At 38.1% G+C, this 27,233-nt stretch overlaps 1 protein-coding gene across 8 annotated transcripts in view; it reads left to right on the top strand.

The window, feature by feature from the left end:
* Window positions 1-27,233, top strand: part of LOC143022390 (intermembrane lipid transfer protein VPS13A-like) — a 617,111-nt gene that overhangs the window by 406,266 nt on the left and 183,612 nt on the right. For all 8 annotated transcript variants that reach the window (XR_012966042.1, XM_076180547.1, XM_076180549.1 and 5 more), the window contains one exon: window positions 2,307-2,414. Coding sequence is in view for 7 of the 8 variants with exons in the window: in XM_076180547.1 (XP_076036662.1) it covers window positions 2,307-2,414 (108 nt within the window). In the remaining variant the exon portion in view is untranslated. The remainder of the gene's footprint in view (window positions 1-2,306; window positions 2,415-27,233) is intronic.

Below are 27,233 nucleotides of genomic sequence, written 5' to 3' on the forward strand. Positions count from 1 at the left end.
TCTATACAAAAACCCATTCAAATTAAGATCAGAAAACAAGCACTCCAAGACCAACCACTCAACTCCCTCCTTCAACAAAACCATTCAAACATTAGTCCCACAGAAAACTCCTCCTAAAAAGAAGCAAAAACCACACTTGCACAACTGCATTCTGGTCACCATTTAGCAGTAAGACAGTACCAATATGGAATGGGCCTGGCTACAGAAACAATCTGCCCCAAGTGCAACCATCACACAGACACAGAAATCCCATATTACACTGCCTCACCCTAGTCATACCTAGACAAAACAATATTTCTTATTAGAATGACCTATGGGAACTATGGATCTCATGAACCTAGAGCACTGAGTTGGTTGATTCAGTTTAATATGACAAACTTTCCTAAGAGAGGGTTGTTGTTGTTGTTGTCGTTCCCTAGACTGTCTGTCCGAGCAGTCCCGTCTCCCCAAGGAATGCCACAGCCGAAACTGGGTTTTCCCACAAATCCTTTATAGAGTGAATGTTGTGTTGTTTGTGTGCATGATTGTGTATAATGCAGTCTTCCATTATATGTTGTATGGTATGGGGTGAAGTGTTACATCCTGGGCAGCTGTTCACAATGCGGTCATCCAGCCTCTTCTGGTAGCCCAGAAGTGCTGGGTGGTGGCCGCACCGCAGTCTGGCCAGGTGGACTCTGTCCTTTCGTGGGAGAGAGGATTCAGAAGGGTGGATATCAGGGGGTGTGGCATGCAGCAGTGTGTTGTCTTTCAGTGTGTTAATGGAGTGGTGAGTGATATGATTATGAATATGTTTCCGGAGGCTGGTATTTGGTGGTTGTGGAGGAAGAGAAGAGACTATCTGTTCGTGATGAAGGTCTTTGGGTGTTGTTTTAATGTTTCTTGGTGTGTGTGGGTGTTCTGCTATGTAGTGTAGCGGGTGTGATGTGTTTGTGGTGGCTGCGACAAGTGTTTGTGTGCCTCTCATGTCGAGGTGGTCCTTGACTTTGAGGACTTTTGTTTCATGGTGTAAATGGTCTGTAGGTGTTGTATTTGTGCAGCCTGTAATTGTTTTTAGGGCTTTGTTTTGTATGATTTGAAGGGTGTTGTGGTGTGTCTCACTGAGATTAGGAGCCCATGCAGGACTCGCATAATTCATCACTGAGCGTATGCATTGTTTGTATATTGTTGTATTAGTTTCTTTGTTTTGTCCAAGTGTTGTTCCAGCGATTGATTTGTGATGTGTTGTTTGAAAGACATGGATGTATCGTATGTTACACCAAGAATTTTTGGTGTGTTTGTGTGTGGTGTTGTTGATGTAGAGATGAGGTATGTATTTGTGTTCTTTTGTCCAGTTGGTGAGAAGTGTTGCTGTAGATTTGGTTGGAGCTATTTTGAGTCTGTTTGTGATGAACCATGTGTTGAGTGTATCAAGGTATGGCTGGATTATTTCTGCAGCTTTGTCTGTGTTATGATATGTGCATGTGATTGTTATGTCGTCTGCGAAGGAAGAGATTTGTATTTCTGAGGTGTCTGGTGTGGGTAAGACATGCATGTATAGATTAAAGAGTGTGGGGGATAGAACAGAACCCTGTGGTACTCCATTCTTAATGTTTCTGATGTGCGATGATTGGCCATTATATGACACGTAAGCATTCCTACCTGCCAGATAATTGGCCAGCCATCTTTTGGTGTTATTGTGCATGTCTGTGTTATATATTTTATTTGTTAGGATGTGGCGGGGGATAGCATCAAAAGCTTTACTAATGTCTAATGTTATAAGAAGTGTTCTGTGGTGGGGCCTATCTGAATTGATGCCATCTAAAATTCTTTGTGTGAGGTTTATCAGAAGTGTTTGTGGAGTGTAGTGGCCTAAAACCATGTTGTGAGTCAGCAAGGGGAATATGTGGTGTGACAAGTTGAAGTATTAGGCGTTCAATGACTTTAGAGGGGGTGCAGAGGGGCTCTGCACCCCCTAAGAGAGGGTTAGGATGGTCCCTTCTTATGGAAATCTTTTTGAAGCAAAGAATTTAATGTGGTGTGCCTTTACTACAAACTCAGTTAATAATGCATTTGTATTCACATTCCTTATCGGTTTTATGGCAGGATAACAAAACCTATCTTTGCAACATGATAATTGGTGACTACCCAAATGAGGAAATTGCCATTGATAAAAATGAAAATGTCTTATATATTGATAATTATATCCATAACAGTATTGATTAGTTATTGAAAGTAATGATTATATAAATTCTTCCAACTTATTTTCTTGAGATCACTTACAGGTTATTCATGTCAAGTATTCAACAGACATTTATTCTTGTTCACAGATGAAGAATGTTACAATTTGCATTGGTCATTATGAGCGTGAAGCTGTGTTGTGGAACAAAATGTGGGTTGAATATAGCCACCATGCAACCTCACAAATGTTGCAGCAGGTAAGAATAAGATATTTCTACTTTCTAATGTATTTGCTATACTGATAGTACTGTGTATTGATGGACCAGACCCACATATTGCTCATCTATGTTAGAGAAAAATGTGTATTTATAAAGAAATTATTATCATTATTATTTATTTATTTTTATGGTGGGAAGGGGAGAATACCACCACTTTGTTGTGATGCATATTAAAGGTATCTGAATTGAAGGTAATGAAATTACTAGGAATCCCCCTCTCTGTTTTTTCCTGCAAAAGAGTCAAGGTAAAAGAGGGTCTAGAAGGAAAAATCCAACGACAAACCTGATACAGTAAAATTTCAAAGATCTGGCCTAATAGGGGAGGTAACCCTGTCCAGACCTCTAAAATCCAGATCTTTCTGAACTTTTAGGCCCTGACCTAACTGTTACCTAACCAAATGAAAATATAAACAAAGCAATCCGTAAATTTGTTGCCCACTGATCTCTCTTCCAAAAGGCCCACGACTTCCATATAAATGACTGCAGTCTCCAACTTAGTACACAAGTCACTCAGGAACTTTGTAAACAAAATATGTTACACTAACTCACTTCACAGCACTGTACTTTTCTATATTGACAGAGTGATTACTATGAAGATTGATTACAAATTATCATTTAATTAATATATTAAACACCCAATACCTAAGCACTAAATGCAGTGCCAAAGAATGTTCATAGATTTATCCTTTTATAGGCACCATCATGGGATTAATTGCCAATTGAGTGGACAGAGGAGAAAGTAATGATATTCAAGGTCACTGGAGAGATATAACCTTGGTGGTTCCAACTTTGGGAGAGATTCAGGAAGGAAAAATAATGATTTTTCATTTCTGACATTACTCGTTAAAGGAAACAGTAAAAGATCAAATTTCATTTTAGCTTGTTTACATTACAAAATGTTATATTTTTCATTGTATGTACACTAGAATTAGCAAATTTTGAAGGATTCCAACAAACAAGGATGAGTAATTCCATTGAGGAAAATGGTGAATATGGTTTTAGGGACAAAATTAAGGAAAAAAATAAATTTCGAAGTGGATGCAACCCTTCCACGGAGGTAAGTGAAATTGAAATTGAGTTGAAGCAATTGAAAGGTTTACTTTCTTCCCATGTGTCAAAATTAGATGACCAGGAGTAAAAGCTTGGAAAAAAAAGCCTGGCTCAGAAAGCAAAGATTGCTAAACTAAAAAGGGGAAATAAAACTGACAAATAAGAGAAAGTCTTCTCAATACCATGGAAAAAAGTGAGGATAGGTGAACAGCAAATGAGGATAAGAGGGATACAGTAACCTTTAAAGAGATCATGGACCAACAGAGAAGATGAAACTAATAGCCCTGAAGAAAGAATAGTGAATATTGAAAGAAAAGAAAAAAAAAAAAGAGATGTAGTTGACAAGACATGCGATACTCTTTGGCCTGTAAGAAGACCATGTCACCTCATAGAAATTATATCAGGAACAGGAAATGCAAAAAGTTAGAGAAATTATTTTTGATTCTGGGGAATGAGTAAGATGGTCAGGTTTAACATGTTTAGGTTAGGTCAGTACAAGAGGAATGGCATATCTCCAATGAAATTAAAGTTCAAGTCACAAGTTAGCAAATGAAGTGATGGGCAAGTCTTGAAAGTTACCACGAAAGGAAAAGCTAGAAAATATTTGGGTTAGGGAAAATGCAAATCAAGTGGAATGTGCAAGACATGGAAGCTCTTAGAAGAAACCAAAATAAAAAATGAAATGAGAACAGGAAAATAATTTTTTCTAGTTATCAGTCAGAATGTGAAGAAATGGTTTCTAATAAAACAGGAGGGCAGTATTGTAGAGGAAATGCTACAAGGAAAGCTAAAGTAGCCAATGCTAATGTAGATAGTTTACTATCAGCCAGGTTGGAGGTAAATACTTGGGGAGGTTGGTCTTGTCTTGTAGTGTTGGTGTTAACCATTTCCATATGGTGACGCCTACGTAGGCGGCATGAGGAGCAAGTGGGTACTCGATGATGCCGACGTCGACATCTTGATTATATTTATTGTAGTCGTACCTACGTAACCTCCATTCTCTCTAAACTGGCTTCATCATATTTTCTATGGTTATCAAAATACACGGGTGAAAGAGAACGAACGATTTAGCACTGACTTTATTTTTTATAATGCAATTACAGGAGTCCCTCAAATAACGCGGATTCGAATAACACAGATTCAATCATACGCGGATTTTATTTCAAAAACATCTCAAATGTAGAGAACCGTTTTAAAATTCGCGTCAGGCATGCATATGCACACACGCGGCAACATCGCAAACATTTGTGGTGACTGCTTTCTATTTTACCATATACAGTCGATCCTCATATAACGCGGTCATTATGTACACTGGGAACTGCTCAAACAAGTGTGTGGGGCGAGGGGATAGCCGTGGGTGGCTGCCTGTGGTTACGTGTCAACTTCCGGGTACTAATGCAGGAGGGAGGGAGGGGAGGAGAGGGGGAGTAGGGGTTGGTAGGGGGGTAGCCAACAAGCTTTAGCTTGTCGCTTCCACCACATGCGACGTGCTATCATGAAATTTTGCCGCCCTAACCTGTTGAAGTGTAATGTTTCTTTCGTTTGGAACACAACATACTTTGTGATCAATTATGTGCCTCCGAAAACAGCCTCATGGGAGGAGAGTGAATATAAAAGTATGTTAGAGGACACAAAGATAGCATTAACTAAAATAATGGAAGACGGAGGAAGAATAGTTATGATGGGCGACTTTAATTGCAAAGAAATCTGCTGGGAAGAAATGACAGCAAAGAGTGGTGATGACTCATGGGGAAATGCTCTACTTGAGATGATTACTGACCATTCAATGACACAATGGATACAAGAGAACACTAGGTATAGAAATGAAGAAGAACCATCGAGGCTAGACTTAATAATTACATCTGAACCTAGAATAGTGGACAAGATTGAATATAAAACACCAATAGGTAAAAGTGACCACATATTGATTGAACTGGAACTTAATGAAGAAAAATATATGAAAAGAAATGAACAATATAGAAAAGGAAGAATGATGTATGAAAAAACAAACTTTGATAAAATAAGAGAATTCTTCCAACAAGAAAACTGGGAAGAAATATACAAAGAAGAAACATCAGTGGAAGAGAAATGGAATATTTTGACAAAAATTTACAAAAAAGGAGTGGAAAAGTATGTCCCAAGACAAAAACAAGAAAAAGAATATGTAAAATGCTGGTACAACAAAAGTTGTAGGGAGTTAAAAGACAAAAGAGACAAAGCCTGGACCAGATGGAAAAAAAGACAGAAGACCTGAAAAATGGAAAATATATACTGGTTATAGAAATGAATATGTACAAAAGTGCAGAGAGAAAAAAAGAAAATATGAAAAAGATGTTATAGAAAAGTGTAAAGATCAACCAAAACTATTCTACAGATTTGTAAACAATAAACTGAAAAACAAACAAGACTTGGAGAAATTGAGACAAGGAGGAGTTGAATACACTGAGGAAATGGAAATGGCAGAAATTATGAACAAACATTTTAAATCAGTGTTTACAAGGGAAAATATACAACCTGAAGAGATTGAGTGGAAAGAAAAAGTCCCCCCTATGGAAGAAATAGAAGTAACAAAGAATGAAATATTGACACACTTGGGTAATTTTGATGTCAGAAAATCGCATGGGCCAGATGAAATAGCAAACTGGATTCTGAAAGAATGCAGGAATGAACTGGCAGACAAAATACATAGCATAATAAGCAGTTCCTTAAAAGAAGGAAAAGTTCCAGAAGATTGGAAAAAAGCAAATATAGTACCTATATATAAAGGAGGAAATAAAGAAGAACCTACCAATTATAGACCAGTCTCTCTAACAAGTACAATAGCAAAAATTTGTGAAAGAATTATCAAAAGTAGATGGGTAAAATACTTGGAAAAAAACAACGTACTAAATCCAAGGCAATTTGGATTCAGACAAGGACGGTCATGCGTCACCAATTTAATATGTTTCTATTCAAGGCTAATAGATATAATACAAGAAAGAGATGGATGGGCTGATTGTGCATTTCTAGACCTAAAAAAAGCTTTTGACAAAGTACCACATAAGAAGTTGCTTAAGAAATTAGAATATGAAGGAGGAATACAAGGTAAATTGCTAAATTGGATGGAAGACTTTTTGCAAGAAAGAAAAATGAGAGTAGTGATAAGAGATCAGCACTCAAAATGGAATGAAGTAATAAGCGGTGTCCCGCAGGGAACAGTTCTGGCCCCAATAATGTTTGCTATATATATTAATGATATGGATGAAGGAATTGAAAGCTATATGAGCTTCTTTGCAGATGATGCAAAACTACTGAAAAGAGTGAAAACTGAAGAAGATTGTGAATCACTACAGAGGGATCTAAATAAAGTACAAGAATGGAGTAGGAAGTGGGAGATGGAGTTCAATACAAAAAAGTGTAGTATAATGGAATTTGGAAAAAGCAAAAACAGAATAGCAGGATCATATAATTTGGGAGAAGAAGGAATAAAAAAAGTAGAAAATGAGAAGGACCTGGGAGTCATTGTTATGAATAATATGTCACCTGAGAAACATATAAATAAGATTTTTGGAGAAACTTATAATTTAATAAGAACAATCAAAGTGGCATTTACATACCTGGATGAAGAAATGGTGAGGAAAATCCTAATCACCCTGATAAGACCAAGATTGGAATATGCAGCAACGATATGGTCACCAAGTACAAAAAAATGTATAAAAAAACTTGAAAGGATACAAAGAGCAATTACAAAACTGGCACCAACACTCTCAAAACTATCATATGAAGAGAGACTACAAAAACTTAAACTACAGACACTAGAGCAAAGAAGAGAGAGAGGAGATTTGATAGCTATTTACAGAATCATGAAAGGCATAGAAATTACTGATAGAGAGAATCTGATAAAATGGGATGACAGAAATACAAGAGGACACGGAAAGAAAATAAAAAAAGACAGCTATAGAAGAGATTTTAAAAAGAACAGCTTTCCTCACAGAGCAATAGACAGTTGGAACAAGTTAGATGAGAAAGTGGTGTGTGCAAAAACAATACATGAATTTAAAAATAGTTTAGATAAAATGAGATATGAAGACGGGACCCCACGAGCATAGCTCCCCTTCCCGTAAAATACAACTAGGTAAATACAACTAGGTAAATACACCCTTTCACCGAATGGATGGCGAGAACTGGTGTTCCAAAGAAAAAGGAAAAACTACGTGGATCTCAACATCCAGGAAGTGCCTTTTTGTATTTATAGGGAAGGGGAGTGCTCGTGGAATAGTGGGGAAGTGATGGGGAAGGAGAAGGGAAGGGATATTGAGGGAAATGGAAGGAAATGAGGAAGGGGAGGACTTGGTCCAAGAGTCCAGACGGCTTGTAAACAAACGCCGAACGGATGACTTGGATTTCGATGATGGGACTAACAAAATTGTAAAGATCAGAAACATAGATAAGAGCAGTTCAATGGAAGGTGAGGATAATAATTTCCAAGGATTTAATGAGGGGGCGGCGGATACCAACCTCCCCCGACTGGCAAAACTGGAGGAAAAACTTGAACAAATGACTGAGCATTGGGAGATTAGGTTTGGCAAAATGTCAAAAATTGCCAAGAGGTTTGAAAAATTGGAAGAACTAGAGAAGGCGAACAAAAACTTAACTGATGAAATAAAAGACCTAAAAAGACAGTTAAGAGAAGTAAAAGTGGAGAATGAAAAATTAAAAAAGAACAATAGAGACAATAAAGAAACAATAACAAAAGAGGCAGAGGGGTGGAGGAAGATACAAGAAAATAGTAAAGTTGCATTTTCTGATATAATTAAACAGCAAATGAAAGAACAAACTGAAGACTCAGTTATCAAAGTGATGAGACAGAAGGAGAATATTGTAAGAGACTTAGCAGACAAAAAGAAATGTATAATTATATTGGGAATGGAAGAGAAACATAACCCAGATAGAACCACAAGAATCAAAGAGGAAAATGAAAAAGTAAGAAATTTACTAGAATTAGTTCAGGAAGATGAGCCAGAAATAATGAAACAAATTGAAGAGAAATTCAGATTCGGGAAATATAGTACAGACATGACCAGACCAATTAAGATTAGATTCAGGTCACAAACAACGGCAGAGAATATCTTGTCCAAAACAGGGAAACTAGCAACAAGTGAACAATAAAAAAGTATGGGTAAAAAGGGAAATGAATAAAGAGGAAAGAGAGGAGGAAATAAGGAAGAGACATGAAGCTAAGAAAAAAAATGAGACCAGAACAGAGACAGAAAAACAAGAATTCTACTGGAGAGTAGTGCATATGAAATTGAAGAAATGGAAAATAACAGAGAGAAACACAAAAGAAACAGAGAATACAATGGAAATAACAGAAAGTTAAAAGTATCCTACACAAATATAGATGGATTAATAACAGGACTGAATGAACTGAAGAAATATCTGAAAGAAAAAGATCTGGTCATAATGGGAATTGTTGAGACAAAATTAAAAGGTCCACTACCACCCAGCAGCATAGGACACAATGCATATGATTATTGGATTAGAAACAGAGAGATAAAACAAGGGGGTGGAGTTATGTTCCTGACTAAGAAGGATATAAGCGTGAAGAGTGTCACATATGGGAACAATAGAGTAGAGATGATTATGATAGAAGTAGAAGATAGAGATAAGAAGAGCAGAAAGTTTGTAATAAACTACGTGCCCCCAAAAACAGCCTCGTGGGAAGAGAATGAACATAAAAGCATGTTAGAAGACACAAGAATAACACTAAGCAAGATAATGGAAGATGGAGGAAGAATAGTTATGATGGGCGACTATAATTGCAAAGAAATATGCTGGGAAGAGATGACCGTAAAGGGTGGAGAAGACTCATGGGGAAGTGTTCTATTTGAGATGATTACTGACCACACAATGACACAATGGATCCAAGAGAACACTAGGTATAGAAATGAAGAAGAACCATCGAGACTAGACCTAATAATCACATCAGAACCTGAAATAGTGGAAAAGATAGAATACCAGGCACCAATAAGCAAAAGTGACCACATATTGATAGAACTAGAACTAAATGAGAAAAAATACATGAAAAGAAATGAACAATATAGAAAAGGAAGATTGATGTATGAAAAAACAAATTTTGATAAAATAAGAGAATTCTTCCAAAATGAAAACTGGGAAAGAGTACTCAAAGAAGATACAACAGTGGAAGAGAAATGGAATATGTTGACAAAAATCTATAAAAAGGAGTAGAAAAGTATGTCCCAAGACAAAAACAAGAAAAAGAATATATAAAGTGCTGGTACAATAAAAGTTGTAGGGAGATAAAAGACAAAAGAGACAAAGCTTGGGCCGAATGGAAAAACAAAAGACCAGAAAAATGGAAATATATACTTGTTATAGAAATGAATATGTACAAGCATGCAGAGAGGAGAAGAGAAAATATGAAAAAGATGTCATAGAAAAATGTAAAGATCAACCAAAACTATTTTACAGATTTGTAAACAAACTGAAAAACAAACAAGATTTGGAGAAATTAAGACAAGGAGTTGAATACACAGAGGAAATTGAAATGGCGGAAATTATGAACAAACATTTTAAATCTGTGTTTACAAGGGAGAACATACAACCTGAAGAGATTGAATGGAAAGAGAAAGTCCCCCATATGAAAGAAATAGAAGTAACAAAGAATGAAATGTTGAAACACTTGAGTAATCTTGATGTCAGAAAATCGCATGGACCAGATGAAATAGCAAACTGGATTTTGAAAGAATGCAGGAATGAACTGGCAGACATAATACATAGCATAATAAACAGTTCCTTGAAAGAAGGTAAAGTTCCAGAAGATTGGAAAAAAGCAAATATAGTACCTATATATAAAGGAGGAAATAAAGAAGACCCTACCAACTATAGACCAGTCTCTTTAACAAGTACAATAGCAAAAATTTGTGAAAGAATTGTCAAAAATAGATTGGTAAAATATTTAGAAAAAAACAATGTGCTCAATCCAAGGCAATTTGGATTCAGACAAGGACGATCATGCGTCACCAATTTAATATGTTTCTATTCAAGACTAATAGATATAATACAAGAAAGAGATGGATGGACTGATTGTGCATTTCTAGACCTAAAAAAAGCTTTTGACAAAGTACCACATATGCAAAGGGGGACGGAGAGGGGGGGTCGCCGATTAAATGAAGCGGCCTAGCTGTGGATGTACTGTGTCTTGCGACACTGCTTCTGACCCAGGGCGGTGGGCAGGGTGCAGGGATGACCCGTCATACAGGAGGTGCTCAGATGAGAGGGAGGGTGGGAGGGGTGTGGAGTGTATTTAGGGATGAAATGGGTGGGAGTGTTTTTATGCCTTTCCCTTTTTGGCTACCTCCCTTGGAAGGGGGAAAAAGCCTTGGTATATGTATGTATGTACCACATAAGAAGTGCTTAAGAAATTAGAAACTGAAGGAGGAATACAGGGCAAACTGCTAAATTGGATGGAAGACTTTTTGCAAGAAAGAAAAATGAGAGTAGTGATAAGAGATCAACACTCAGAATGGGATGAAGTAATAAGCGGTGTTCCACAAGGAACAGTTCTGGCCCCAATAATGTTTGCTATATATATTAATGATATGGATGAAGGAATTGAAAGCTATATGAGCTTTTTTGCAGATGATGCAAAACTATTGAAAAAAGTGAACACGGAAGAAGATTGTGAATCACTACAAAGAGATCTAAATATAGTACAGGAATGGAGTAGGAAGTGGGAGATGGAGTTCAATACAAAAAAGTGTAGTATAATGGAATTTGGAAAAAGTAAAAACAGAATAACAGGATCATATAAATTGGGAGAAGAAGGAATAAAATAAAAAAAAGTAGAAAATGAAAAGGACCTGGGAGTCATTGTTATGAATAATATGTCACCTGAAAAACATAAAAATAAGATTTTTGGAGAAACCTATAATTTAATAAGAACAATCAAAGTGGCATTTACATACCTGGATGAAGAAATGGTGAAGAAAATTCTAATCACTCTGATAAGACCAAGATTGGAATATGCAGCAACGATATGGTCACCAAGTACAAAAAAATGCATAAAAAAACTTGAAAGAATACAAAGAGCAATTACAAAATTGGCACCAACACTCTCAAAACTATCATATGAAGAGAGACTAGCAAAACTTGAACTACAGACACTAGAGCAAAGAAGAGAGAGAGGAGATTTGATAGCTATTTACAGAATCATGAAAGGCATAGAAATTACTGATAGAGAGAATCTGATAAAATGGGATGACAGAAATACAAGAGGACATGGAAAGAAAATCAAGAAAGACAGCTATAGAAGATATCTGAAAAAGAACAGCTTTCCTCACAGAGTAATAGACAGTTGGAACAAGTTAGATGAGAAAGTGGTGTGTGCAAAAACAATACATGAATTTAAAAATAGTTTAGATAAAATGAGATATGAAAACGGGACACCACGAGCATAGCTCCCCTTCCCGTAAAATACAACTAGGTAAATACACACACACACACACACTTTTGTCGAATGGACGGCGAGAATTGGTGTACTGAAGAAAAAGGAAAATCTATGTGGATCTCAATGTCCAGGAAGTGCCTTATTGTATTTATAGGGAAGGGGAGTGCTCGTGGTGTAGTGGGGGAGTGATAGGGAAGGAAAAGGGAAGGGATTATTGAGGGAAATGAGGAAGAGAGGGACATGGTCCAGGAGGCCAGGTGTCTTGTAAACAAGAGGCGGACTGACAATAATGATTTTGGTGACGATGGGATCAACAAAAATGTAAAGGTTAGAAGTATAGATAAGAGCAGCACAGTGGAAGGTGATGATAGTAGTTTCCTGGGATTTAAAGAGGGTGGGGGTATACCAAACTCCCCTGATTGGCAAGACTAGAGAAACTTGATAAGATGACCGAACATTGGGAAAACAGGTTCGGTAACGTAGCCAAAATTGCACAGAGAGTTGAAAAATTGGAAGAACTAGAGAAGGCGAACAAAAATTTAACTAATGAAATAGAAGAATTAAAAAGACAGTTAAAAGAAGTAAAAGAGGAGAATGAAGAATTAAAGAGGAATAATAAAGACAACAAAGAGGCCATAGCAAAAGAAGCACAGGGTTGGAAAAAAATCCAGGAAAACAGTAAAGTTGCATTTACTGACATAATTAAACAGCAAATGAAAGAACAAACTGAAGACTCAGTTATCAAAGTGATGAGACAGAAGGAGAATATAGTAAGAGACTTAACAGATAAAAAGAAATATTTAATTATATTAGGAATGGAAGAGAAACATAACCTAGATAGAACTTCAAGAATCAATGAGGAAAAAGAAAAAGTAAGCAGTTTACTAGAATTAGTTCAGGAAGATGAACCTGAAATCATGAAACAAATTGAAAAGGTGTATAGACTCGGAAAGTATAGTACAGATAAGACCAGACCAATTAAGATGAAATTCAGGTCACAAACGACGGCAGAGAATATCTTAACAAAAACAGGGAAACTAGTAGCAAGTGAATAATATAAAAAGGTATGGATAAAAAGAGAAATGAATAAAGAGGAAAGAGAGGAGGAGAAAATGAAAAGACATGAAGCTAAGGAAAAATACGAGATGAGAACAGTCAGAAAAAGAGAAGTTCTATTGGAGAGTAGTGAATGTGAAAGTAAGGAAATACAACATACTAGAGAAAAACAAAAGGGAAACAGAGAATACAATGGAAGTGGTAGAAAACGAAGAGTGTCTTACACAAATATAGATGGATTAATAACAAGATTGAATGAGCTGAATGATTATCTGAAGGAAAAAGAACCAGACATAATGGGATAAGACCAGACCAATTAAGATGAAATTCAGGTCACAAACGACGGCAGAGAATATCTTAACAAAAACAGGGAAACTAGTAGCAAGTGAATAATATAAAAAGGTATGGATAAAAAGAGAAATGAATAAAGAGGAAAGAGAGGAGGAAAAAATGAAAAGACATGAAGCTAAGGAAAAATACGAGATGAGAACAGTCAGAAAAAGAGAAGTTCTATTGGAGAGTAGTGAATATGAAAGTAAGGAAATACGACATACTAGAGAAAAACAAAAGGGAAACAGAGAATACAATGGAAGTGGTAGAAAACTAAGAGTGTCTTACACAAATATAGATGGATTAATAACAGGATTGAATGAGCTGAATGATTATCTGAAGGACAAAGAACCAGACATAATGGGAATTGTAGAAACAAAATTAAAAGGTCCACTACCACCAAACAGTATAGGACATGATGTATATAAATATTGGATTAGAAACAGAGAGACAAAGCAAGGGGGTGGAGTTATGTTCCTGACTAAGAAGGATATAAACGTGAGGTGTGTCACATATGGAAAGAATACAGTAGAGATGATTTTGATCGAAGTGGAAGACAGAGATAAGAAGAGCAGAAAGTTTGTGATAAATTATGTGCCTCCAAAAACAGCCTCATGGGAAGAGAGTGAACATAAAAGTATGTTAGAGGACACAAAGATAACATTAAAAAAAATAATGGAAGATGGAGGAAGAATAGTTATAATGGGCGACTTTAATTGCAAAGACGTCTGCTGGGAAGAGATGACAGTAAAGGGTGGAGATGGCTCATGGGGAAATGTTCTTACCTTACCTTACCGTCGTGCCATATCCTCTTGGACTTCGGCAACCATGGAGCGCCACCGTTCATGGTCCCTAGTTACTTGTAACATCTGTGCTGGTTTGAGTTGTTTTCCCGTCGCCCTCATCAGCCCGTCCATATACTTCTCCCTCTGCTTTCCTCTTGCTCTCCTTCCCTCCACCATTCCCGTCATTACCACCTCTTCCAACCCTTCCTTCCTCATTATATGTCCTAAGAATCGCAACTGTCTTTTCCTTATTGTTGTCATCAATTCCCTATCTGTCTCCATTTCTCTCAATACTTCTTCATTTGTTTTCTTCGCTGTCCATGGTACTCTTAATACTCGTCTCCATATCCACATTTCTGCTGCTTCTAAGTTTTCCTGCAATTTTTTGCTGATTGTCCACGCTTCTGAACCATATAATAGTGTTGACCATATAAATGTTTTAACTGTTCTTCTCCTTATATCTGTAGACATTTTCTTGTTTGTTAAAACCCCTTTCATTTTCTGAAACATGCTTTTAGCTATCGCTATCCTTGATTTTATTTCCTTTTCACATCTACAATCTTCTGTCAATACGCTTCCCAGGTACGAAAATTTGGTTACTTGTTCTATTCTTCTCCTTGCTATTTGTACTTGCACTCTTGGTGGATCTGTTTTACTGGCCACTAGTATTTTAGTTTTCTCCATATTTACATTTAAACCTTTCTCCTCACTCGGTCAATAGATGTTGCAGTTTATCTTCTGAGTCAGCCACCAATACTGTGTCATCAGCATATCTGATATGATTTATATTAAATCCTCCAATTTTAATCCCTTCCATTCCTTCTAATTCCCTAAGGATCATCTCCCCATATAAATTAAATAAATCTGGAGACATAACACAGCCTTGACGCACTACCCTCTTTATAGCTTGAAATTCTGTTCTTCCTCCCCGTACCCTCACCGCTGCTCTTTGCTTCCAATACAAATTTCTGATGATACTCATGTCTTTGCTATTTATATCCACTCTTTCCAAAATATTTATCAAATCCTCATGTCTTACCCTATCAAACGCCTTCTCGTAGTCAACAAAGCAAAGATATACATTTTGTTGTTTTTCTGTCATCCTCTCCATAATCGTTCTTATTATAAAAATTGCATTTGCTGTTCCTTTCCCTTCTATGAAACCAAATTGCTCCCATGAAACTTGTTCTCTCACTTTATTTCTTATTCTATTTAAAAATATCCTTAATATAATTTTGGTTATTTGACTCATGATACTGACTGTGCAATGTTTACTACATTCCATTGTTCCGTTTATCTTTGGTAGTGGAAATGTTCTACTCGAGATGATTACACTGGCCTGCGAAGTTTCAAAGGTAAAGCATCTGATAACTGATTCTAGGGTAATTTGCTATGCAGAATCTAAAAATCACACTCATTTTGTTCAATCAGGTCACATCTTTGAGATACGAGGTGGTAAAAATAATTAAAAACGCCATTTAGTGCTATTCATTCCCTTTAATTTTGGAAAAAAAATTCTTGACAAAAGAAATAATTTTTTCTTGCATAGTTCAGAAGATAAAGAGGATATATTACAGAAAATCTAATCATGGATGAAGGGCCTTTTCAGTGACTTTCTCCTGTGTTGGGCAGCCACCACGTCTCGTTTCAAACACCAACAGTAGTCCGCAAGAAAGTTCACATCCCACCAGCCTTGGTAGCATTCTTCCATGACACGAATATCCTGGTGGAAAAGTTCTCCCTGTTCCTCACTGAAGTCACCACAGTTCTGAGGGAAATAGTCTAAGTGGGACCATAGAAAGTGCATTTTGACTGACATGCGAGCCCCTAATTTTTGATAGCTGTTCAAGAGCTCATAGACTTCTTTCTCGTATTCTGCACTTCGGTTATTTCCTAGAAAGTTTCTTATCACTGACTTAAGCGACCACCAAACGGACAGCTCAGCTGCATTCAGTGCATCGTCAAACATTGAGTCCTTCATAAGTTCCCTTATCTGAGGCCCATCAAAGATGCCAGCCTTAAGCTTTTCCAGACTGATCCGAGGAAACTTGTGCTGAAGAAAAGTAAATCCCATGCCGTCCTTGTCCATTGCCTTCACAAAGTTCTTCATCAATCCCAGTTTGATATGTAAAGGTGGGAGTAAGACCTTGTTTGGTTCAACAAGAGAACGAGCCTGAACATTGTGTGAACCAGGTTCCAAACGTCGTGGTGGTCATTCTTGTCTGACAAAATGTTGATCATCAGCCCGACTATCCCACAAACACAAAAAGCATGGATACTTTGTGTATCCACCCTGTAGTCCCAAAACCAATCCAACTACCTTAAGATCTCCACAGATCAACCAACCATGGTCATTGTAGTTCAGAGCAGACAGTAGCTGATCCATGTTGTCATGAGTTTCTTTCATTTGCACCGAATGACCGATTGGAATTGAAGAGTATTTATTTCCGTTGTGAAGAAGGACTGCCTTGAGACTTCTGCTGGAAGAATCGATGAACAGTCTCCATTCAGTAGCAACATAGTCCAGCCCCATTGATTGAATCAAACCAGCAATGTTGTTGCAGTAAACTAATGACGAGTCCTTCTGGGTTGTGAAGAACTGTCTAAATTCTCTTTCACGCTCTCGGTACCAAAAGAATGTTGTCTCAGGTGCTAGCAAATTTTTCTCACAAAGACGAGAACCCAGAAGCTGTGCTGATTCCTTTGATAGGTTTAGATCCCGTGTCAGGTCATTGAGATCTTGTGTTAGAGGCACTGGCCGGTCATTCTCTTCTGGCATGTATTCTCCACCCTCTGCGCTGTCTAGTGCGTTATCAGATTCCGATTCAGAGCTAGATTCCATTGCAACATCTGGCTCGGGAACGGGCAGGCCTGGACCATGAGGGACTGGTCGTATGGCAGACGGAACATTAGGATACTGAATACAATGCTTGTTCTTGCGGTTGACTCCTTTAAGATTAGTCATGCAGAAATAGCAGTCTGACACATGATCACCCTCTCTCCAAACCATTGGAACAGCGAATGGCATACTCTTCCTTTTTTTTTTTTCTCCAGTCACGCAAGTTCTCGACACATGTTTTGCAGCTAACATGGGGTGCAAATGGCTTGTCCTGGTCCCCAAGCTTAACTCCAAAGTAAGCATGATATGCCTTCTTCACAAAATCAGTTATATTTGCTAGTCGACGAGAAAGAATCACATTACCACATATGTAGCAGAACCTATCAGGATGATTTGTGCATTTGCGTTCCATTTTCTGTCAATCTAAGATACGTGTCCAAAATAGAAACACAAGAAGCACAGATTCTTGTAAAAAGCACAGATTCTTATAAAATCAGTCACATTGATTGGAGATCACACTTTTCTAAACCATTTTCAGTTTCAGTGTTGTCAATGCAGTTTGTCAATGTAGTCAATGCAGTTTCAGTTTCAGTTTTGGTTTCAGTTTCCTGAAAGTAAACAAAAACATCATTAGGTTTCAGTATCAGTTTCGGGGTGCTACAGTATAATTTTTATGCAAAAAAAAATAAGAATAGGCTATACCTGCAGCCTCGTTTTCCTTATACTTAGTACTATACAAGGCCCAAAAGTTGCACTTCTCATATCTCAAAAACTAGACCTGATCCAAGGAAACGGATGGCATTTTTGGATTCAGCGCACCAAAAAACCTGTAAATTACTTGAAAAACCTTCAACCCTTGAAAAAAAAATTTAAACGCAGGTCAGTGTTATTGAACATACAATAACACAGTGGATACAGGAGAACACTAGGTATAGAAATGAAGAAGAACCATCGAGACTAGACTTGATAATCACATCTGAACCTAGAATAGTGGAAAAGATTGAATATAAAACACCATAAGTAAAAGTGACCACATATTGATTGAACTGGAACTAAATGAGGAAAAATACATGAAAAGAAATGAACAATATAGAAAAGGAAGAATGATGTATGAAAAAACAAACTTTGATAAAATAAGAGAATTCTTTCAAAAAGAAAACTGGGAAGGAATGTACAAAGAAGAAACAACAGTGGAAGAGAAATGGAATATTTTAACAAAAATTTATAAAAAAGGAGTGGAAAAGTATGTCCCAAAACAAAAACAAGAAAAAGAATATGTAAAGTGCTGGTACAACAAAAATTGTAGGGAGTTAAAAGACAAAAGAGACAAAGCTTGGACCAAATAGAAGAAATACAAAAGACCTGAAAAATGGAAAATATATACTTGTTATAGAAATGAATATGTACAAGCGTGCAGAGAGGAGAAGAGAAAATATGAAAAAGATGTCATAGAAAAATGTAAAGATCAACCAAAACTATTTTACAGATTTGTAAACAACAAACTGAAAAACAAACAAGATTTGGAGAAATTAAGACAAGGAGGAGTTGAATACACAGAGGAAATAGAAATGGCAGAAATTATGAACAAGCATTTTAAATCAGTGTTTACAAGGGAGAACATACAACCTGAAGAGATCGAATGGAAAGAGAAAGTCCCTCCTATGAAAGAAATAGAAGTAACAAAGAATGAAATAATGAAACACTTGAGTAATCTTGATGTCAGAAAATTGCATGGACCAGATGAAATAGCAAACTGGATTTTGAAAGAATGCAGGAATGAACTGGCAGACAAAATACATAGCATAATAAACAGTTCCTTGAAAGAAGGAAAAGTTCCAGAAGATTGGAAAAAAGCAAATATAGTACCTATATATAAAGGGGGAAATAAAGAAGACCCTACCAACTATAGACCAGTCTCTCTAACAAGTACAATAGCAAAAATTTGTGAAAGAATTATCAAAAGTAGATGGGTAAAATATTTAGAAAAAAACAATGTGCTAAATCCAAGGCAATTTGGATTCAGACAAGGACGATCATGTGTCACCAATTTAATATGTTTCTATTCAAGGCTAATAGATATAATACAAGAAAGAGATGGATGAGCTGATTCTGCATTTCTAGACCTAAAAAAAGCTTTTGACAAAGTACCACATAAGAAGTTGCTTAATAAATTAGAAACTGAAGGAGGAATACAGGGAAAACTGCTTAAATGGATGGAAGACTTTTTGCAAGGAAGAAAAATGAGAGTGATAAGAGACAAACACTCAAAATGGGATGAAGTAATAAGCGGTGTTCCACAAGGAACAGTTCTGGCCCCAATAATTTTTGCTATATGTATTAATGATATGGATGAAGAAATTGAAAGTTATATGAGCTTCTTTGCAGATGATGCAAAACTATTAAAAAAAGTGAACACGGAAGAAGATTGTGAGTCACTACAGAGTGATCTAAATAAAGTATGGGAATGGAGTAGGAAGTGGGAGATGGAGTTCAACACTAAAAAGTGTAGTATAATGGAATTTGGAAAAAGCAAAAACAGAATAACAGGATCATATAAGTTGGGAGAAGAAGGAATAAAAAAAGTAGAAAATGAGAAGGACCTGGGAGTCATTGTTATGAATAATATGTCACCTGAGAAACATATAAATAAGATTTTTGGAGAAACTTATAATTCAATAAGAACAATCAAAGTGGCATTTACATACCTGGATGAAGAAATGGTGAAGAAAATTCTAATCACTCTGATAAGACCAAGATTGGAATATGCAGCAACGATGTGGTCACCAAGTACAAAAAAATGTATAAAAAAAACTTGAAAGAATACAAAGAGCAATTACGAAATTGGCACCAACACACTCAAAACTATCATATGAAGAGAGACTAGCAAAACTTGAACTACAGACACTAGAGCAAAGAAGAGAGAGAGGAGATTTGATAGCTATTTACAGAATCATGAAAGGCATAGAAATTATTGATAGAGAGAATCTGATCAAATGGGATGATAGAAATGAAAAAGAACAGCTTTCCTCACAGAGTAATAGACAATTGGAACAAATTAGATGAGAAAGTGGTGTGTGCAAAAACAATACATGAATTTAAAAATAGTTTAGATAAAATGAGATATGAAGACAGGACACCACGAGCATAGCTCTCCTTCCCGTATAATACAACTAGGTAAATACATACATACGGTTCTCGGTATTTAATATGGAAAGTCAGCATATGTGGATTTGATCATACACGGTAATTTCAGGAACCTAACCCCCGTGTTATTTGAGGGACTCCTGTATTATGACGCAACATCTCACGTCGGTCAGCTAATGCTGCCAGACGTGCGATGTGCCCCAGGGTGAAGAGGTTAACACTATGGCCTGTCTGGGGACATGCTGCTTTATAGAGATACATACATACACATACCAAGGGCTTTTTTCCCCCTTACAATGGAGGTAGCCAAAGTCAAAGGCATAATCCACTCCCACCCATTTCATCCCCACATACTCTACTCCCATTCACCACCCCTCCCTCCCTATTTTCTTGGCTCCTGGATGAAGGGTCATCCCTGCATCTTGCTCAAAGCCCTGGATCAGAAACAATGCAGCAAGATACAGCATATCTAAAGCAAGGCCGCTTCATTTAATCAGCGACCCCCTCCTCTCTCTTCCCTCATGCAGAAAAAGAGAAGAAGAGAAATCCCTTCAGCCTGCATCAAAATATCATTCACACATTTGCCATATATATATAAATGACATGGATGAAGGAGTGGAATGTTATATGAACTTCTTCACAGATGACGCAAAAATACTAAAGAAAGTAAGTACAGAGGAAGATTGTGAATCATTACAGATAGACCTAGACAAAATCTGGAAATGGAGTTAAAAGTGGGAAGTGAACTTTAATATCAAGAAGTGTAGTATAATGGAGTTTGGAAAAAGTAAAAATAGAATGTTGAGAAATTATAGAATTGGTGAAGAAGAAATAAAAAAAAGTGAACTCAGAAAGAGACCTTGGAGTAATAATCAGCGAAGGCATGTCACCGGAGAAACATATCAATAAAATAGTTGGAGAAACCTTCAACCTATTAAGGTCAATGAAAGTGGCATTTGACCATTTGGTTGAGGAAATGATTAAAAAAATATTAGTTACACTAATAAGACCAAAACTTGAGTATGCTGCAACACTATGGACACCCAATACTAAAAAGAATATAAAGAAATTAGAATACAAAGAGCTCGTCAAAGATGGCCCAACACTCTCCAAATTAACATACGAACAAAGATTGTCCAAATTGGAACCACCAACTCTGGAACAAAGAAGAGAAAGAGGAGATCTACTGACTATAGAATCATGAAAGGAATGGAAATCCTAGATAGAGGTGATTTATTGAAATGGGATAACAGAAAAACAAGAGGACATGAAAAGAAACTCAAAAAGGATAATTATAGAAGAGATCTGAAAAGGAATGCCTTCCCACACAGAGTGGTGGATACCTGGAATAAATTAGATAAGGAAATAGTGTGTGCAAACACTATTCAAGAATTTAAGAACAAACTTGATGCTGAAAGATACAAAGACAGGTCACCACAAGCATAGCTCCCTTCCCGTATAATATAACTAGGAAAATACATGCTCCGTCACCCCCCATCCCCCATCCACTCCCTTCCATGCATCACAGCATCATCCATACACAACCATTCTCCACTCACCCTATCTTCTGTCTTCTCCCTTCCTCAAAAGACATTCCCCTCTTTCCTAATGCCCCTTTTACCCTATCCATCCATCTCATCCTTGATCACTCTGTAACAAGGGATGTATGTTACTGGGCTAGTGATGCAGGGAGTGAATGAAGCTCAAGTGTGTTTTCTGGATTTATTCTGGTTAGTGCGAGTGTCGACCAAGGCTGGGTCGGCGGTCAGACTCCGAGGCTGCCCTGACCACAAAGATGACCACGTGAGCCTGTGGATGAGCAGAGCCGGTTACAAGTACAGAAGAGAACTGAACATGGAGACCAAAACCTGTCTCTTATATACACATCCTACATACCGAAAGGTAGCGAAGGACCCAGCCTCATGGGAACATGGCTCGGCAGGGCCAAGGTTGTGTTTTCATGAGGATACAAATACCTGTAGTACAGGTGTAATATGGACTTAACCTACACAATAGTAATACATACAGGGCCGAAGGCCAGCTGTTTCTACACAACATATACATTCCTTGTCCATCCCATTTCTGCAGCGGTGATACTATAAGCCAAAATGTCACATATATGCACATGTGGGAGACTCTGTTCACCACATTACCCCCCTTCCCCTGTGAAGCGTGGAATTGTGATGTCTAAAGAGGGAGGCGGCTGTGGGTGACATCAGTGTAAGCAGGAACCCCCTGAGGCAGCGATGGCAGAAGCAGTGGCTTCCCTGAAGTAGCAATGTTGATCTGCATTGATCTTGACGTCCAGTGCGGGGGAGAGGCCGTGAGCAATGTCAGTGGAAGCGGGCACTCCCTTGAGGCAGTGCAGACAGCAATGTTGGAAGCGGTGGCTTCCCTAAAGTAGCGACGTCAATCTTGATGTCTAGTGCTTGATGTCCGCTCGTGAGCGACGTCAGTGGAAGTGATAACCTCCTCATCGGGGTGACATTAATGGTGTGTAGGGCGCAGCAACTGGTCGTCATTGTCGGTCGTAGCATGTCGAAAAACCAGAGTAGGCTGGGTGCACTCACGTCAGAAAACTCCAATGGTCCCCAATGTAACAAGGGACATATGTTACTGGGCTAGTGACACAGAGTGAATGAAGCTCAAGTGTGTTTTCTGGATTTATTCTGGTTAGTATGAGTGTTGACCTAGACTGGGTTGGCAGTCAGGCTCCGAGGCTGCCCTGACCACAAAGGTAGCGAAGGACCCAGCCTCGCGGGAACATGGCTTGGTAGGGCCAAGGTTGTACTTTCATGAGGATACAAATACCTGTAGTACAGGCATAATATGGACTTAACCTACACAATAGTAATACAGGGCCGAAGCCCAGCTGTTTCTGCACCACCTATACATTCCTTGTCCATCCCATTTCTGCAGCGGTGATACTATAAGCCAAAATGTCGCATAGACGCACATGTGGGGGACTCTCTTCACCACAATCCCCTTGTGTTCACTCCCCCCACCTCTGCCTTCCACACCTTTTTTACTAATCTTTCTTTACTCATTTTTTAAATGTGTCCAATCCATCCCATTACTCTTTCATCAACCCTATCTCCTAACTCCCTTTCCACCCTTGCTCTCCTCCTCACCTCCTCATTTCTCCCACTATCCAGCCTAGCAACCCCTACCATACTTCTCATGCATTTCATCTCAGACACACTCGAGCATGAACCACAGGTGGGAATGGACAGCCAGAAACAGGTTTTGATGCACAGTGCTTTTTTGATAGATTCAAAGGAAACACCTAGTTGTATCTACATTTGGGAAAGAGTTATGTTAATCAAGTGACTGAAATTATAAAATATAGTATTCAACATAAGTGTTAAATACACAAAATGGAGAATGATAAATGAGAAGGACGAAAAAGTGAATCAATGAAGAAATGTTTGGATGTAAGCAGAGTGGAATCACTGCTGGGGGTCATACCTTAGAAATCTTGTATGATTGATACCCCAAAATCTACTCAAAGGTTGGATAATAATGCATTTTCAGGGTTTATAAAAGAAAGTGGAATATTAGGTAGAGGTTTAGAATTGGAAAGAGAATCTAGGTATAAAAATGTCCTAAGAAATCAGGATATTGCTGATTTGATAGAGGAACTAATGGATCTGAAAGCTGAATACAGGGCAATGTACAGAGAGGTGAACCAACTAAGAAGAGCTAATGACAAGACTAACAGGGAGCTTAATGATCTAAAAAAGGAATTAAACATGGTCAGAAGTGAAAACGAAAGATTGAAAAATGAAGATAAAAACAAAAATGAGGCTTTGAAAAAGTGAAAGAACGAATACAAACAGTGACCAAGTAAGTTGGAAAACAATTAAAGAGACAGATCTCCAAGAAATAAAAAATCAATGGAAAGTGGAACAAGAAAAAAAGAAAACTTTTAAGGAAATAGTACAGCAATAAGTGGAAGTGCTAAAGAAATGGTAATTAAAGTAATTAAGGAAAAAGAAAATTGGATCAGAGACACAGTGGATAAAAAAAAGTGCATTGTAATTTATGATGTTAAAGAAAAACATAATATACCTCGATACCAAAGAGAATAAGAAGAGAAAGAAATTGCAAAAGAGATACAAGAGGAGGGAAAGGAAATGGACAAAGAGATAGAATAAGTACATAGGATGGGGTAGTAATCTAAAGAAAAACAATATAGACTAATAAAAATCAAACTAAGGTCTCAAATTATAGCAGAAATACTATCAAAAACAGCAAAGCTGGCAAATTGTGAAAATTATAAAAATGTATGGATAAAAAAAAGAATGAGCAATGAGGAAAAAAAGAGAGAGAAAAGACAAAAGTGAAGAAAATGAAAAAAACGAGAGAAGAACGGAGACTGAAAAGAATGAGTTTTTTTGGAGTTCCAGGTAAAAAATGTAGTGGAGAATTGATGGTGGAGATGTGTCCTGAAACAGAGTTGATGATAGCAAATACAGTGTTTAGGAAGAAAGTCAAGCATAAGTACACATGAGAGAAGGTGGTGGATGGAAGGGTGGCAGATAGAGCATTAATGGACTATATAGTGGTGACCAGGAGCATGGTAGGAAGAGTTAAGGATGTACATGTCCTAAGGGGAGAGAGTGGGGGAATATCAGATCATTTTCTGGTGGAAGGTAAATTGAGAGTGGAGAATAGATGGAGAAAGAGCAAAAGGGCAGAAGGTAAGGAGGTACTTAGAGTGAACTGCTTAAATGAGAAAGAAAAGGAGAATGAGTACAAAAAGAAGCTGAGAGAGGAGTGGGAGGTAGTGAAGGATAGAGTAGAACTAGGAGTGGAGGAGGAATGGTGATGGTTCAAGGAGGGAGTTATAAGGTGTGCAAGTATGGCGTGTGGAACGAGGAGGGCGGGAGGAAATAGAAGGAAGGGTAGTAAGTGGTGGGATGAGGAAGCAAAGAAGGGTGTAGAAGAGAAGAAGCAGGCTTTCATAGATTGGCTACAAATTAGGACGAGGGAATCATATGAAAGGTACAAATTAAAGAGAAAGGAAGTTAAGCATAAGATAAAGGAAGCAAAGAGGAGATCAGAAAATTTTGAAAGTAATAAAAAAATGTTTTAAAAAAAAATTAAAAGAGGAAGAGGAGGTTAATCAAGTAGAGAAGAAAAAGTAAAAAGTGCAGATGGAGAGATGATAATGGAAGAGAAAGCAGTGAGAGGAAGGTGGGCAAAGTATTTTAGGGAGTTGTTAAATCTGAAGGAGGATAGGGAGGGAAAGGTAGTTGCAGTGGGAAGTGCTAAGAAAATGAGAGTGATGAATGAGGAAAATGGAGGAGAAATAGGGAAAGATGAAGTGAAAGCAGCTGCTAAGATGATGAGAGCAGGTAAGGCACCTGGGTTGGATGGTTGCCATGAAGAATGTTTGAAGAAAGGAGGTACAGTGATGGTGGACTGGCTGGTGAGGTTATTTGATGTTTGTTTAAGAGAGGGTAGAGTGCCGAAGGACTGGAGGAGTGCCTGTATCGTTCCACTTTACAAGGGAAAAGGGGACAAGTGTGAGTGTAGTAGTTTCAGAGGGATCAGCTTGTTGAGTGTAGTGTTGAAGGCTTATGGGAGGGTCTTGATTGAGAGGATTAGGAGAGGAACAGAGGGAGTAATTGATGAGGAACAGTGTGGTTTTAGGACAGGTAGGGGTTGTGTAGATCAGATTTTTGTGGTAAGACAGAAATGTGAGAAAGCTACAGGAAAAGGTAAGGATGTTTTTTGGGCTTTTATGGATCTGGAAAAGGCTTATGGCAGGGTAGACAGGAAGGCACTGTGGGAGGTACTGTAGATATATGGGATAGGAGGAAAGCTGTTAAGAGCAGTCAAGAGTTTTTACGAGAGTAGTAGAGCTTGTGTTAGGATTAGAAATGGAGAGAGTGAATGGGTTGAGGTAAAGGTGGGACTTCGTCAGGGATGTGTTATGTGCCCTGGCTGTTCAGTCTATACATGGATGGGGTGGTGCAAGAGGTGAATGCAAGGGTAGTGGGTCAGGGATTGGAGATGGTTAAAGAAAATGGAGAAAAGTTGGAAATAAGCCAGTTGTTATTAGCTGACGACACTGTGCATGTAGTAGGATCAGAGGAGGGATTGAGGAAGTTAGTGACAGAGTTTGAGAAGGTGTGTGAAAGAAGGAAGCTGAAGATAAATGTGGGCAAAAGTAAGGTGATGAGATGTACAAGGAGAGAGAGTGACAGCAGGCTGGAAGTGAGCATTAAGGATGAGAGACTGGAGGAATTGGATAGTTTTAGATACTTGGGTGCAAATGTGGCAGGAAAGTGAGGAGTGGGGGTGGAAGTAGAATGTACCGGTAGATTGAGAGAAGCGAGTAAATGCCTTAGTGGATTAAAAAGTGTAATGAGAAATAGACATCTGGGAATGGATGCTAAGAGGAGGTTATATGAAGGAGTGATTGTGCCAACAGCACTGTATGGGGCAGAAACATGGAACTTAAAAGAGGAAGAGAGAAGGAGTTTGAATGTGTTTGAAATGAAATGTCTGAGAAGTATGATTTACTAGGCTAGAGTGAGAAATGAGAAGGTGAGGAGGAGAGTTGGGAGATAGGGTTGATGAAAGAGCATTAGGATGGTTTGGACACATGGAAAGAATGAGTGAAGTAAGATCAGTAAAAGTAGTGTGGAAGGAGTGAATATGAGAGGGTGTCCTAGGATGAGATGGATGGATGGGGTAAAAAGGGCATTACCAAAGAGAGGAATGTCTGTTGAGGAAGGATGGGAGAGGACAGAAGATAGGGGTGAATGGAGAAGGGTTGTGTATAGATGATGCTGTGATGCATAAGGGGGAATAGTGGGGGATGGGGGAAGAGGAAGTATGTATGAGAAGTTTGATGTAGCCTGAGGGAATTTCTCCCGTCTTCTTTTCTGCATGAGGGGACGGAGAGGGGGGTCACCAAATTAATGAAGCGACCTTGCCGTGGATGTGCTGTGTCTTGCAACACTGCTTCTGACCCAGGGCAGTGGACATGATGCAGGGATGACCCGTCATCTAGGAGGTGCCAAGATGGGAGGGAGGGTGGAGGGGAGTGGAATATGTAGGGGAGGGAATGGGTAGGAGTGGTTTCTATATGCCTTTTTCTTTTTGGCTACCCCCCGTGTAAGGAGAAAAAG

The sequence above is a fragment of the Oratosquilla oratoria genome, chromosome 44, assembly GCF_046742065.1.
Source record: "Oratosquilla oratoria isolate Oo_2021 chromosome 44, ASM4674206v1, whole genome shotgun sequence".
Taxonomy (NCBI): domain Eukaryota; kingdom Metazoa; phylum Arthropoda; class Malacostraca; order Stomatopoda; family Squillidae; genus Oratosquilla; species Oratosquilla oratoria.